The following is a 14050-nucleotide window of genomic DNA, read 5'->3' on the forward strand; positions in this document are numbered from 1 at the left end:
CTTCTTGATCCCAAGGCCCATAGCAACTAGACCTGCAAGAGCTGGCCTGGTAGCCACTACAGGAGCCAAAGCTACCCTTGTAGCAGCTGGACCAACAAGAAGCCAAAAGGAAATTTTCATGCTTGGGAAGGAAGGAAGATAAGAGAGGGTTGGAGCTAATGGAGGAGATTGGCTCTGTGTACTGGGAAACACAGGCAAAGCCTGGGCTAGAACTCCTGACAGGGATAGAGCCTATCTGGTAATAGCCCTGCAAAGCCAAAAATCAGATCTTGCACTGACAGCATACGGGGGCACAGCAGCTAGACTGGCAGCAGCAGGGTTTGCAGCAACTGGATTCACAGCAGCAGGGCTTACAGCAGCTGGACTGACAGCAGCAGGGCTTGCAACAGCTGGACTGACAGCAGCAGGGCTTGCAACAGCTGGACTGACAGCAGCAGGGCTTGCAGCAGCTGCACTCACAGCAGCAGGGTTTGCAACAGCTGGACTGACAGCAGCATGGTTTGCAGCAGCTGGACTGGCAGCAAGATGACCCACAACCTGAAGAACAGCATGGTTTACAGCAGCTGGACTGACAGCAGCATGGCTTGCAACAGCTGGACTGACAGCAGCAGGGTTTGCAGCAGCTGGACTGACAGCAGCTAGACTTGCAGCCTCCACAGGAGCCACAGCCCCCACAGGAACCACAGCCTCCCTTGCAGCCCCCACAGGAACCACAGCCTCCACAGGAGCCACAGCCTCCCTTGCAGCCCCCACAGGAACCACAGCCTCCCTTGCAGCCCCCACAGGAGCCACAGCCTCCCTTGCAGCCCCCACAGGAGCCACAGCCTCCCTTGCAGCCCCCACAGGAGCCACAGCCTCCCTTGCAGCCCCCACAGGAGCCACAGCCTCCACTGCAGCCCCCACAGCTGGAGCAGGAACAGGCAGGCTTGCAGCAGCACACAGGCTTGCAGCAGCACACAGGCTTGCAGCAGCAGGAGCCACAGCCTCCACAGCTGGAGCCACAGCCTCCTGAACAGCCACAGCAGCTCATGGTTCTGGTGTTTGGTTGAGGATGGAGGAGGTTAGAGGAGCAGATAGAGAGGGGAGTGTGCAGATGTGGAGCCTCCTGAGCCTGGGGCTTTTATATCCCTGCCCAGGTCAGGTGTGAGGCTGCACATGGTCACTTCCTGGTTCCTGTTTGTGCCATTTTTAGGGCTACTTCTCTTGTTTTCCTGCAGTCATCACCCCCTCATGTACCACTCATTGATCTTTGGCTTTTTGTTCCCTGATAAATCCAACTTTATTGCTGAATTTGTGTCCAGAGTGGATCAAGGCCCCTAATGGCCCAGCTCATTTTGTTAAAATTCAGACTTAACATTTGAGTAATTAATTTTTTTTGCTTGTGTATGTGTCTTAGTTTGGATTTTTATTGCTGTGAAGAGACACCATGACCACGGCAAATCTTATAAGGAAAACATTTAGTTGGGTAACTCACATAGAGTTTCAGAGATTTAGTTCATTGTCATCATGATGGGGAGCATGTTGGCATGCAGGCAAACATAGTGCTGGAGCTGAGAGTGCTTCATCTTGCAAGCAACAGGAAGTCAGCTGACATACTGGGTAATATCCTGAGCTGTCCCCATAGTGACACACTTCCTCTAACAAGGCCCTACCCACTCCAACAAGCCACACCTCCTAATAGTGCCACTCCCTATGAGATTATGGGGCCAATTACATTCAAACTACCACATGCAATGTATTTGTGTATATGTACATATGTATACATATGTGGGAGTGAACTCAGTTGTGTGCATACTTGTGATGGTCAGAGGCTGCTCACAGTTGTCTTCCCCAATCACTCAGCTACATATATTGAGGTAACCTCTCCTGTGGCAACCAGAGCTTGCTATTCTGGCTGGTGCATCTAACCAGCTTGCTGAGGATTCACTGTCACTGCCTTTGGCATGCTGGGATTATAGGTGGGCTGCCATGCTCACTCTGCAAAGTTCTGTAACACAAATCTTGAAAGGTCTTATAATAAAAAACCCAGAGCCAGTTATTGGGGTGAAAGCTGAAAGATCAGAACAGCCAGCCACTAGCTTACCTTTACGAAATCCTCAGCCTCAAGAGAAGAGTTCTTGTTTCCTCACGCTTTATATACCTTTCTGTGTCCTGCCATATTACTTCCTGGGATTAAAGGTTTATGTCCTTCCCAAGCAAAGACATGAGATCTCAAGTTCTGGGATTAAAGGTGTGTGCCATCATGTCTAACTCTGTTCCCAGTGTGGCCTTGAACTCACAGATCCAGATGGATCTCTGCCTCTTGAGTGATAGGATTAAAGGTTTGTTTGTCCTCTGATCCCTAGACAAGCTTTATGTGTGTGTGTGTGTGTGTGTGTGTGTGTGTGTGTGTGTGTGTGTGTGCACAAACACGTGCAGAGGCACATGTGGGTATGTATGTATGTATGTATGTATGTTTGTATGTATGAAGAGGTAGGTATATATGTGTGTGTGTGTGTATGTAGAGGCCAGAGGTCCACGCTGGGTATCATTCATCAAGAGTTGTCCACCTGTTTTTGAGACAGGGTCTCTCACTGGTCTAGGACTCTCCTATTAGGCTAGGTTAGCTTAATAAGCCCTGAAATCTCATTGCTTCCACCTTCCCAGGGCTGTAGTTATATGTGCATGCCACCATACCCGGCATTTTAGGTGGTTTTGGGGACTACAACTTGGATCCTTCTGCTTGTGAGGTAAACAATTTACCAAGAGAATTATCTCCAAAGCCCCAAGTTTTATTTTTAATATTAATAATTTACCTGTAGAGTCTCTTTATTTTTGTATTGACACTTTTTTAAAAGTGAAAATCGGAAAGCATTTTTTCCCTTTTAATCTTCGTAGCATTTGTTTGTGGTTGACCTAGACAGTGTCCCACAGGCACAATGGCAGCTTTGCCTTATTCCAGATTTTGCAGGTGACATGTCTAACATTTGCAAGATGAAATGGATAGTGTAACTTCTGGGTGGAAAATTTTATCAGTTTAAGGAAGGTCCCTTTGTCTCTAGCTTGCTGACCATTTTCCTTTGTCCTCAGGAGGTAAGAACTTCACTGGATGGCTTTCTGTACTCTGGTATCCCTTTTACTCAGTGTGGTGAGTTATAGATAGACTTTAAATAGTGGATAGCCCTTGTCCTACTGAGGCACATGGTGCTGAGGTTATTATAACTTGCATGTTGTATAATTTTTTGAGGGGTTAAGATAGGTCTCTCTATGTAGCTCAGGCTTGCCTCAAACTTGTGATCCATTCACCTCCACCTCCTGGGGGCAGGGATTATTTGTGTGTACCACATACTGCTTGAGGGTGTTTTGCTTTGCTTCATACATTTCAAGCTGGCTCCGCTGACATGCATTTTTCTGAGCAGCCTTCTATGTCAGGGGGCTGGATGCTTCTGGTCCCTCCTGCTGCTCCTGCCACATTCAGTGTGCAGTGCACACAAGTCCCCAGCCATGTAAGAAGATGAACCTGATCTCAAATTGTCTACTTCTGGAAAAGTTTGTACATGACAGGAATTACTCGGTCCTGGGTTGTGGTAATATTTTAATTGTGCTTTAATAAATAAAGCTTGCCTGGAGATCAGAGGAAAAAGCAAGCCATTATAAGTAAATAAAGAAGCCAGGCAATGGTGGAACATGCCTTTAATCCTATTACTTGGCAGGCAGGGTCTGTCTGGATCTCTGTGAGTTCAAGGCCTCAATGGAAACAGCCATGTGTGGTGGCACAATCTTAAATTCCAACACTAATTAACCATGGAGGTCTGGAGGTCTGTACAGACAGACAGGAAGTGACAGAGCTAGACAGGAAGAGGAAGTGATGTAGCTGGACAGAGAGAGCAAATTCAATGGCAGAACAGCAAGGCATATAGGCGCGGGTAGACAGGAGGTAGGTCTCTTTGGAAGCTGCAGAGTTGGTGAGGTGAGGTTAGCTATGGCTTTCCCTATTTCCCTGATCTCCCAGGTTTTCACCCCTATATCTGGCTTCATGTTTCTTGTTTAGTAAGACCGTTTAGAAATTCATTTCACCCCTATATCTATTTTTTTTTTTTTTTTTGTGACAAGGTCTCTCACAGACTTGGAGCTTGATGATTAGGCTAGGCTGGCTGGTCAGTGAGCTCGGGAGACCTGCCCATCTCCAACCCACCAGCACCAGGATTTCAGGAATATGCCATGGTGCTTTGGCTGCTGTATGTGGTTTCTGGGACTAAATTCAGATCCTCATGCTTGTGTTGTTTACTGACTACGGAGTCATCTCCCATTCTGCTCTGTTTTTTTTTTCTTCTTTTCTTTGTTAAAATTATTATTTTTGATTATTTATTTTATGTAGATGAGTGTTTTGCCTGTGTATCAGGGTTTTCTAGAATAGAACTGGCAGAATAAATCTATATTAGTGGTCGAACTAGTCCAACAATGGCTGTCTCCCAACAGAAAGTCTAAGAATCTAATATTTGTTCAGTCCACAATGCAGGACATCTCAACCAGGCTGTAGTTTATGCTGGAATCCCGAAGAAGCAGGCTCTAATACCAGCAAAGGAATGGACTTGCCATCAAGAGCAAGGTCAAGTAGGCAGAAAGCAAATGCTTCCTTCTCCCATATTCTTTATATAGGCTGCCATCAGAAGATGTGGCCTCAGACTTAACTTAGATCTTGCCACCACAAAAGATCTGGGTTTAGGGTGGGTCTTTCCACCTCAAATGTTTCAATCAAGAAAAATCCCTCACAGATGTATCCAATTGCTTGGGTTTTAGTTAATTCCAGATGTAATGAAGTTGATAACCAAGAATAGCCATCACAGCCTACATGTATGTGCCCAACATGTATGCCTGGTGCCTGCAGCGTTTAGAAGAGAGTATCTGGATTTAGAAGAGAGAGCTGGAGTGAGGGGTGGTTGTAATCCACCATGTGGATTCTGGGAACTGAATCCCTGTCCTCTGCAAGAGCAGCAAGTGTTCTTAACCTCTGAGCCATTACTCCAGCCCCTGATCTGTTTCTTTTAAAGATGAAATACTATTTATTCTAATTTTCTTTCCTTTCTCATTTTTATTACATTGTGTGTGTGTGTGTGTGTGTGTGTGTGTGTGTGTGTGTGTGTGTGTGTGTGTACTTGAGTCTGAGACATCAGATCCCTTAGAACTACAGTTATAGGCAATTGTGAGCTGCTCAGGGTGGATGCTAGGAACCACATTTGCATTCTTGGGGAAGAGCAGTAGGCACTTGTAATCACGGAGCCATTTTTTCAGAACCCTCACCCCCTTTCTGGTTTTTTGAGACAGGGTCTTGCCTTGTAGCCTCTGCTAGTTTTAAACTCATGTGCTACCACATTCAACTTTCCCATTCTCTTAGAATTTTCAGAGGCTTTTCTTTCTTTTTTCTTCTTCCTTCCTTCCTTCCTTCCTTCCTTCCTTCCTTCCTTCCTTCCTTCCTTCCTTCCTTCCTTCCTTTCTTTGTTTTTCTTTCTCTCTTTCTCTCTTTCTTTCTTTCTTTCTTTCTTTCTTTCTTTCTTTCTTTCTTTCTTTCTTTCTTTCTTTCTTTCTTTCTCTTTCTTTCTTTCTCTTTCTTTCTTTCTTTCTTTCTTTCTTTCTTTCTTTCTTTCTTTCTTTCTTTCTTTCTTTCTTTCTTTCTTTCTTTCTTTCTTTCTTTTTTTCTTACAATTTCTCTGTGCAGTCTTGGCTATCCTGGAACTGGCTCTGTAGCCCAGGCTGGCCTTGATCTCATAGATCCCTGCCTCTGACTCCTGAGAGTGCTGGGAATAAAGGCGTGCATTTTTTGGGTGGCGGTGGTGGTGGTGGTCTTGCTTTATTTTTCTGTGACTCATTCAGAAATCACACACACACACACACACACACACACACACACACACACACACACACACCATGCAGAGTTTCCTCTCCCATTTTATTTTACTGTGCTTGAGATAGAATCCAGTGCTGTACCCTGAGCAATGCCCTAGCCTCACAGACCCCCTTCATTGGCAGCCCTCCATACTTTTTTTTTTTTTTTTTTTTGGTTTTTCGAGACAGGGTTTCTCTGTGTAGCTTTGCGCCTGTCCTGGAACTTACTTGGTAGCCCAGGCTGGCCTCGAACTCACAGAGATCCGCCTGGCTCTGCCTCCCGAGTGCTGGGATTAAAGGCGTGCGCCACCACCGCCCGGCACCCTCCATACTTTTAAACAGCACTGTGCATGTCAACCTACCCGAGGGCATGGTCAAATTGAAAGCAGTTCTAGCCCAGCCCAGCCCAGCCCAGCCCAACCCAGCCCAGCACAGCACAGCACAGCTACCCACGTGATGTGGGGGTTTCCCTCCTGTTTTTCTACACATGAAGATCCTTGTTTGTTGAGTCACTCACATGCTCCCAAGAACTCGGCTCCTGCTGCCTCACTGCCAGGTGGCGGGGCTCAGCTTCCTTTTTTCCTGCATCATGAGCTCAACCCCACCACCTGCTAGGAAATGTCCCAGCTTTGTAGGGAAGTAGAATGATGCTCTGGCTGGGGATACCTCTCCACAGGAATGGCTGTTTTCCTTAGAGCTTCCGGGCATTGCCCTGCTGGTATGCTCTTTTGGGGGTCAGTTGAATTGTACCACAGGGAGGCAATGTGCCTTTCTGTGTTTGTTCTGAGTCTATGTGTGTTGATTTACAGTGAATCTGGGGTTCTTGCATGTTTCCCCCATGAGAGGGTCTCATTGTACCTGCCTATTATAGTTGGTTTCTGTTGCTGTGATGAATTATCCTGACAAAATGCAACTTTGTTTCACTTCGCAGATCTAGGTTACAGTTCTTCATTGTGGAGAATTCAAGGCAGGAACTTCAAACATCTGGTCATATCACATCCACCATCAAGAGCAGAGAGCAATGAATATATGTATGCTTGCTTGCCCATGCTTAGCTCCTCTTCTCTACCCTTACTCAGTTCAGGACCCCTTGCCCAAGGAATGGTGCCACTATTGGAAATGATCAGTCAGTATTTCCTCTTCATTGCTCAGTGATATTCTGTCATTCTCATCTTCCATATTTCATTCATTCACTTACTGGTTGGTAAACATTTGGAGTCTTCCTGGTTTGTTTAGTATAGGGAAGACTGCTGCATGCTGGTACCCACATTTTCTATGTGGCTGTATGTCTGGTGGACACTATGGTGTGGATTTGTTAGCCATGTGAACTGACATGTGAACACATCTGAACTGACAAACTGACATCTTAGTCACTGTCTTGTTTTCTCAGGGCTGTGTTTTAAGGTTGTTGTTTTTTTTTCATCTAGTTTCTGCTGTGAAATAATCCTGTACACAGTGAAAATGTGTTGCTCTCATTGTTCATAAAAAGCTGATTGGCGGGTGGTGGTGGCTCATGCCTTTAATCCCAGCACTTGGGAGGCAGAGGCAGGTGGATCTCCTGTGAGTTTGAGGCCAGCCTGGTCTACAGAGTGAGATCCAGGAAAGGCACAAAGCTACACAGAGAAACCTTGTCTCGAAAAACCAAAAAACAAACAAACAAACAAACAAAAAAAGGTTAAAAAAGCTGATTGGCTGGTAGCCAGGCAGGAAGTATAGGTGGGACAACCAAATTAAGGACTGGGAAGAGAGAGGGGCAGAGTCAGAGGAGTCACCAGCAGACACATTGATAAGCTAGTTGAGCATGCCATACTGAGAAAAGGTACCAAGCCACATGGCAGAGTGTAGATAAGAAATATGGGTTCATTTAAATGTAAAAGTTAGCTAGTAACAAGCCTGAGCTATTGGCCGAGTATATACAAATAATATTAAGTTATTGTGTGGTTATTTGGGAGAGCTGCTGGGATGGGAAACTGTCCACAATTTTCTTCCAAATGTGCCAGGCCTGTTGTATGGAAGTATTTTGATACTGTTTCAAGTTTTAAGTCTCTGAGATCACTAGTGTTTTGTGTTGCTCCCCCCCCCCCCCCCGTGTGTGTATGTGTGTGTGTGTGTGTGTGTGTGTGTGTGTGTGTGTTTGTGTGTGTGTGTGTGTGTGTGTGTGTAGAGTTGTAGAGGCCAGCGTACAGCTTGGTCTTCATTTCTCTGGTTCCTTCTGTCTTTTTTTTGTCAGACAGTGTCTCTCATTGTCCTGGAACTAGTTAAGTAGGCTATACTGTTTGGACAGTGAGACCCAGGGATCCACCTGGCTCCACCTCTGCAGCATGCCTGTTTATATCCGCTGTGATTCTACATCTTGTTCTGTTTCTCACTTAGCAAATTGGGTGTCTTTGAAATTTATCTACATTGTTCTTTGGAAAGACAGTGGGCTGTTTCTAACTGCAGACAGGCATTCCACTTTATACTCAGCTGTTCCTGTCATACCCCATCACCCGGCTGGGAGCTCTTTGTCACCACACAGTGAACCATGATGAACCACTTGTTTCTCAGGGATACATGTAACCCATAATGTCCAAGACCTCTTTGTCTTCTAACCAGCCATTTGAGATTGTTCATTTTTCTATCAGGTAGAGACAGGAGGACTCTTGGAACTCAGTGACCAAATAGTCCAGCCCAATCAGAGAGTCCCAGGCCCCAGTGAGTGGAAGCCCTGCCTCAAAAACCAAGGTGAATGGCTGTCTTGGAAGGTGAAAGTTCCTGTCACTGTGATAAAATATCCTGGTGAAAAACAGCTTTAGGAAGAAAGGGTTTATTCTGGCTTACAGATCAGGAGTGTAGTCCATCATGGTGGGGAAGCCAAGGGAGCCCCTGGTCACATCCCCTTAACCTTCAGGAAACAGAGGGGTGGATGAATGAATGGTAATGCTCATCTAATTTTCTCCAGTTCATACAGTCCTCCACATAGAATGGTCCCACACACAATTAAGATGGCTCTTTCCACATCAATTAAACTGTTAAAGACAAGCCCCCACAGACATTTTCAGAGGTGAACATCAATCTCGATAGTCTATTGCAAGTGTGCCTGAATCTTAGGTGATTCTAAATTCTGTCAAACTGACAATAGCTCATCATTACAGTGGCCATGAAGAATGGCAACCAAGATTGACCCGTGGCTTCCACATATACACACACTCACTCACATCTGTACACATTGCCCCTAAACACATATACTCACACACAAAAGAAATTTGTTTATTATTTTATTTATTCAAGCAGGCAAAGTAGGAAGCAACAGAAAGGTCCTAGAATAGGTTGTAGAAAATGAGTCACAGGAAAAAGGAAGTAGCCTGGAAGACTCAGGGTTCAGAAGGCTGAGAACCCAGTGAAAGCAGTCCCTGACAGATCAGAAGCACAGACCCCTGTGGGTCAGACTCTGGCTCTCAGAAGCCCCAAAGAGGCAGATAGTGATCACCTGTGGCCATCAGATAGCCAGCTACCTTTACAGGGGTCCATTTCCAGGGCCTATGAAATACATTTCTCCAGAAGGAGGATGGAGACAAGACCTAGCTGGAAGATTGTGCCAGGGAAGATTAGGACATGGGTGAAAGGTGGGGAGGGATTACAGGTGTTTGCAGGAGAGTCTGAAGAAATGAGCTAATTCAGGGACACCAGATGTCATGGAGCATTGGAAAAACTGAAAGCCCGAGTTGGGAGGTTTAGATTTTGCATTGGCAGCACACAGGTGCACAGCAGCTGGACTGGCAGCAGCAGGGCTTGCAGCAGCTGGACTGGCAGCAGCAGGGCTTGCAGCAGCTGGACTGGCAGCAGCAGGGCTTGCAGCAGCTGGACTGACAGCAGCAGGGCTTGCAGCAGCTGGACTGACAGCAGCAGGGTTTGCAGCAGCTGGATTGACAGCAGCAGGGCTTGCAACAGCTGGATTGACAGCAAGATGACCCACAGCCTGAGGAACAGCAGGGCTTGCAACAGCTGGACTGGCAGCAGCAGGGTTTGCAACAGCTGGACTGGCAGCAGCAGGGTTTGCAGCAGCTGGACTGACAGCAGCAGGGCTTGCAGCAGCTGGACTGGCAGCAGCTAGGTTTGCAGCCCCCACAGGAGCCACAGCCCCCACAGGAGCCACAGCCTCCACAGGAGCCACAGCCTCCACAGGAGCCACAGCCTCCCTTGCAGCCTCCACAGGAGCCACAGCCTCCCTTGCAGCCTCCACAGGAGCCACAGCCTCCACAGGAGCCACAGCCTCCCTTGCAGCCCCCACAGGAGCCACAGCCTCCACAGGAACCACAGCCTCCCTTGCAGCCCCCACAGGAGCTGCAGCCTCCCTTGCAGCCCCCACAGGAGCCACAGCCACCCTTGCAGCCCCCACAGCTGGAGCAGGAACAGGCAGGCTTGCAGCAGCACACAGGCTTGCAGCAGCAAGAGCCACAGCCTCCACAGCTGGAGCCACAGCCTCCTGAACAGCCACAGCAGCTCATGGTTCTGGTGTTTGGTTGAGGATGGAGTAGGTCAGAGGAGCAGATAGAGAGGGGAGTGTGCAGATGTGGAGCCTCCTGAGCCTGGGCCCTTTATATCCCTGCCCAGGGTCAGGTGCAAGTCTGCATGTGGTCACTTCCTTGTGACTTTCTGTGGGTCCTCCAGATCCTCATGTTTTCTTCAGGCAGTGACTTCCTGTTAGCTTAGCTGAGCATCTTTCTCTCTGTTTTTACAGGGCTGTTCCTGGTTTTTTTGTTTGTTTGTTTGTTTTGTCCCCGCCATATTGGAGCCTGGGCTCCAGGTAGTTAGGAATGTCCCCAAGAGGGCTGTGTAATGATCATCTGCTGTCTCTCCTGACTGTGTGATCCCTAAGAATACCATCTTGGTCACATGTACATACTTTCACTGTTGACTGTTCCCTGATGATATTTATTTCATATTCTAACTTTTCAAGTCACCCATGGTATTTTTTAAACAATTTCTTTATCTTTATTTTATGTGCATTAGTGTTTTACCTGCATGTATGTCTGTGTGAGGGTGTCAGATCTTGGAGTTACAGATAGTTGTTAGCTGCCATGTGGGTGCTGGGAATTGAACCCGGGTGCTCTGGTAGAGCAGTTAGTGCTCTTTACCACTGAGCCATCACTTCAGCCCCCAAAATATTTCTTCCTTTCTTTGTTTCATTCTTTGTTTCTTTGTTTCTTTCTTTGTTTCTTTGTTTCTGTCTGTCTCTCTTTCCTTTTTTCTTTCTTTCTTTTTTTTTGAGACAGGGTTTCTTCTTATAGTTTTGGTGCCTGTCCTGGAACTCACTCTGTAGACCAGGCTGGCCTTGAACTCACAGAGATCCACCTGGCTCTGCCTCCCAAGTGCTGGGATTAAAGGCGTGCACCACCACCGCCTGGCAACCCCATGGTATTTTATTAGAAACAATAAAAAAGAAAGTAAATGAGTCAGTATCCTATTCCTACAGATGGCACTTGGTTGCTCTCTGTAAGCATGCCATACACAAATTAAATAGACATTCCCAGGCCTGTTCTGCCTCAGTTTCTCCATGCCTATACCAGCCTCTGGGGGTGGACTTTCCACTATTCTCCTGTGAGCACAAACTCACCCCATTCTCACCCCTATAATGGGATCCCTTTCCCTGCCACGGCTGTCTGACCACTCAGTCTCTGGCCATCTCCTCACTTCACTGCTCAGTGCCCTCGCCTCTGACACTGCTGCAGTCAGACCTGCATCTCTGCTTGGCTTGCTTCCATAGGTCCTTTCTGTTGAAAACTGGCCATGTCTCCTAACTCGGGTACTGGAAACTACTCCAGTGCAGTTGTGCTGAGGTTCCCCTGAGATGGTGTCTCCACTCTCACGAGGGGATCCTTGTTGCTGTGAAAAGGGCTAGCAGGTATGGTGGTATGGTTTTCTGCCTATCCTGTGAAGACAGCCAAATGGGCCACTCCACATGGGGGTAGTTTTTTTTTTTTTTTTTTAAAAACAATGTTTTATTTGTTGACAATTTCATCTATGCATATAATGCTTTTACTCCCTCCTATTCCTTTTGGGATCCTTCATCCCAACATGTCTTTCTTATTGTGTGTGTGTGTGTGTGTCTGTGTGTAGGTCAGTGGACATCCAATGAAACTTAGTTACCTCCTTCCACCAAGTGGGTACTGGGAATTGAATTCAGTTGTTATGCTTGGTAGCAAGTGCCTTTACACTGGCCTTTTTCTATCTATCTATCTGTTTATTTATTTTTTTCAAGACAGGGTTTCTCTGTGTAGCTTTGCACCTTTCCTGGAACTCGCTTTGGAGACCAGGCTGGCCTCGAACTCACAGAGATCCACCTGCCTCTGCCTTCTGAGTGCTGGGATTAAAGGCGTGTGCCACCACTGCCTAGCTTATTTATTTGTAATAACCTATTGAGTTAAAATCGGCTTACTTGCATGAACATAAGTATGAATTTATTTACTGAACCATGGGCAACTTACCAGAGACTATGTCGCTGAAGAAAAATGACTTTCCACCTCCCCACAGCCTTTACCTGCTAGTGGCATCACAGCTGGGCGTGGAACCTTATATGTTCCTCCCGTACTCATTTTGAAATGTTCTCAGACTCAATATCGTGTGGGTCTTGTGCAGACAAACATAACTGCTGTAAGTTCATGAGTACAACATCCCTGTCATGTCCAGAAGACAGTTGCACAGCACTCCTCCCCGTCCTCCTGCTCTGGTTAATTCTGTCCCCTCTTCTGTGATGTTCCCTGAGCCTTGGGAGAAGGAGGTTTGATAGAGATTTCCCTCTTAGGGCTGAGTACTTAACAGTCATTTAATATCAACACTTTGACGAGCTAAGAGTTGCTGCATGAACCATTGTCCACTGATAAAAGAAACTTCTCTGAGCAGGGTTGAGAGCAGCACCCATCAATGTGCATGAACATAAATATTCGGCAGGCAGTTTAACAACAGTAATAGGTTCTCCTACTTGAGCCTACTATCTCCCCAGCTATGGACTTGTGGCCAGGTTTGCAGCACCAAGTACAAACTCTCCTGTGAGGCAGTCTTCTAATCTAATCAGACAGCAGTTGGTTACCCTATAGCATTCATGCCACTATTGCACCTTACCTGAAGCATGCAGGGTCTCTCTCTTTCAACAGGGTCCCACAGTGTTGCTCTGACTTGCCTCAACTTCCTGGGCTCAAAAGATCCTCCTGTCTTAGTTTCCTGAGTAGTTGAGATGGTATGTGCTTGTCACCAGACCCAGCTATGGGATGCTCCATCTGGGGTTTCCCAGCCTTCAGAATGGTGAGATTATTCTCTCTTTGTAATTTCCTCCCCTCTAGCATTCTGTTCTGAAGGTATAAAATGGACATGTTCCAATCATGAAACCTTTGGAGATATAGGCTACTCCCTTCAGAATGGTGCCCTCCAGGCTCATTCACTGACCTAGAACATACTATGTAGCTCAAGATGGCACTGAACTCCTCGCAACCCTCCTGACTCAGCCTTCTGGGCTTGATTTGCATTTTTCTGATGCTTTATTCTGGCCCATACCTGATTGGAGTCACATTTTGGAGCTGCTGGCCCTCTGCCCATGGCTGCAGGCTATTCTTCTGTCCTCACCTAAGCTGGTGGTCCTCAGGTCGGAAGGAGGGAGTCTATTCTTGGTGTTGAAGGCTCTCACTGCATCCTTTGAACTCTGAACCATTGTGACCATTCCACAGTGACCTTCTGTGTCACCTCACTCAGTGCCCTCCCATGTTTATGAGACACCCTCTCCAGCTTACTCCACTTCTCAAAAGCTCCATGTGTTTAGTGTCTTCAAGGAACCAAAGTTCACTGACAGCATCCAGGTTGGCAGGAGAGCTTGACATTGGACCCGTGAGAGTTTTCTTCTTAGGAATCCTGAGGTCTTCCTGGCAATTTTGGATATTTGGATTCATCATAATTGACATCTCATAATGGTTCCCAGAGCCCTGGAGACCTGGACATGGGATGGAGCATCCTCCATAACTCTGCTGAGATATGCCAAGGGTCATGGGATCCCAAGTAAGAGGTCAGATGTTGAATTTTCAGCTGAGGATGGCTGGTCATAGCCTTCTGTAAAGAGTTCAAATCTATTCTCCTGCAACACCCCTGCCCCCAGTAAAGTGTCCTAGAGCAACTCAGAGCTTCTGCCTTGTGAGAAGTCACATCGTTGGCATTCTGCAAA

General features: G+C 46.8%; 1 protein-coding gene across 1 annotated transcript; it reads right to left on the reverse strand.

Annotated features, from left to right (window-relative positions):
* Window positions 1-262: 262 nt before the first annotated feature.
* Window positions 263-11463, reverse strand: LOC143271147 (uncharacterized). Its single transcript, XM_076563114.1, has 3 exons — window positions 11459-11463; window positions 9598-9951; window positions 263-623 (listed from the first exon to the last, which is right to left on the reverse strand). The coding sequence occupies exons 1-3, from the start codon at window positions 11461-11463 to the stop codon at window positions 263-265; spliced, it is 720 nt and encodes a 239-aa protein (XP_076419229.1).
* Window positions 11464-14050: the final 2587 nt, after the last annotated feature.

This window comes from Peromyscus maniculatus, chromosome 1 (assembly GCF_049852395.1).
Source record: "Peromyscus maniculatus bairdii isolate BWxNUB_F1_BW_parent chromosome 1, HU_Pman_BW_mat_3.1, whole genome shotgun sequence".
Lineage (NCBI taxonomy): Eukaryota > Metazoa > Chordata > Mammalia > Rodentia > Cricetidae > Peromyscus > Peromyscus maniculatus.

Bases quoted from the DNA above. Each gene is read 5' to 3' on its own strand.
- LOC143271147 (XM_076563114.1), bottom strand. The intron at 624-9,597 runs GTGCTGCCAATG...CTGTCAGTCCAG, and splicing joins TCCAGCTGCTGTGCACCTGT to CTGCTGCAAACCCTGCTGCT.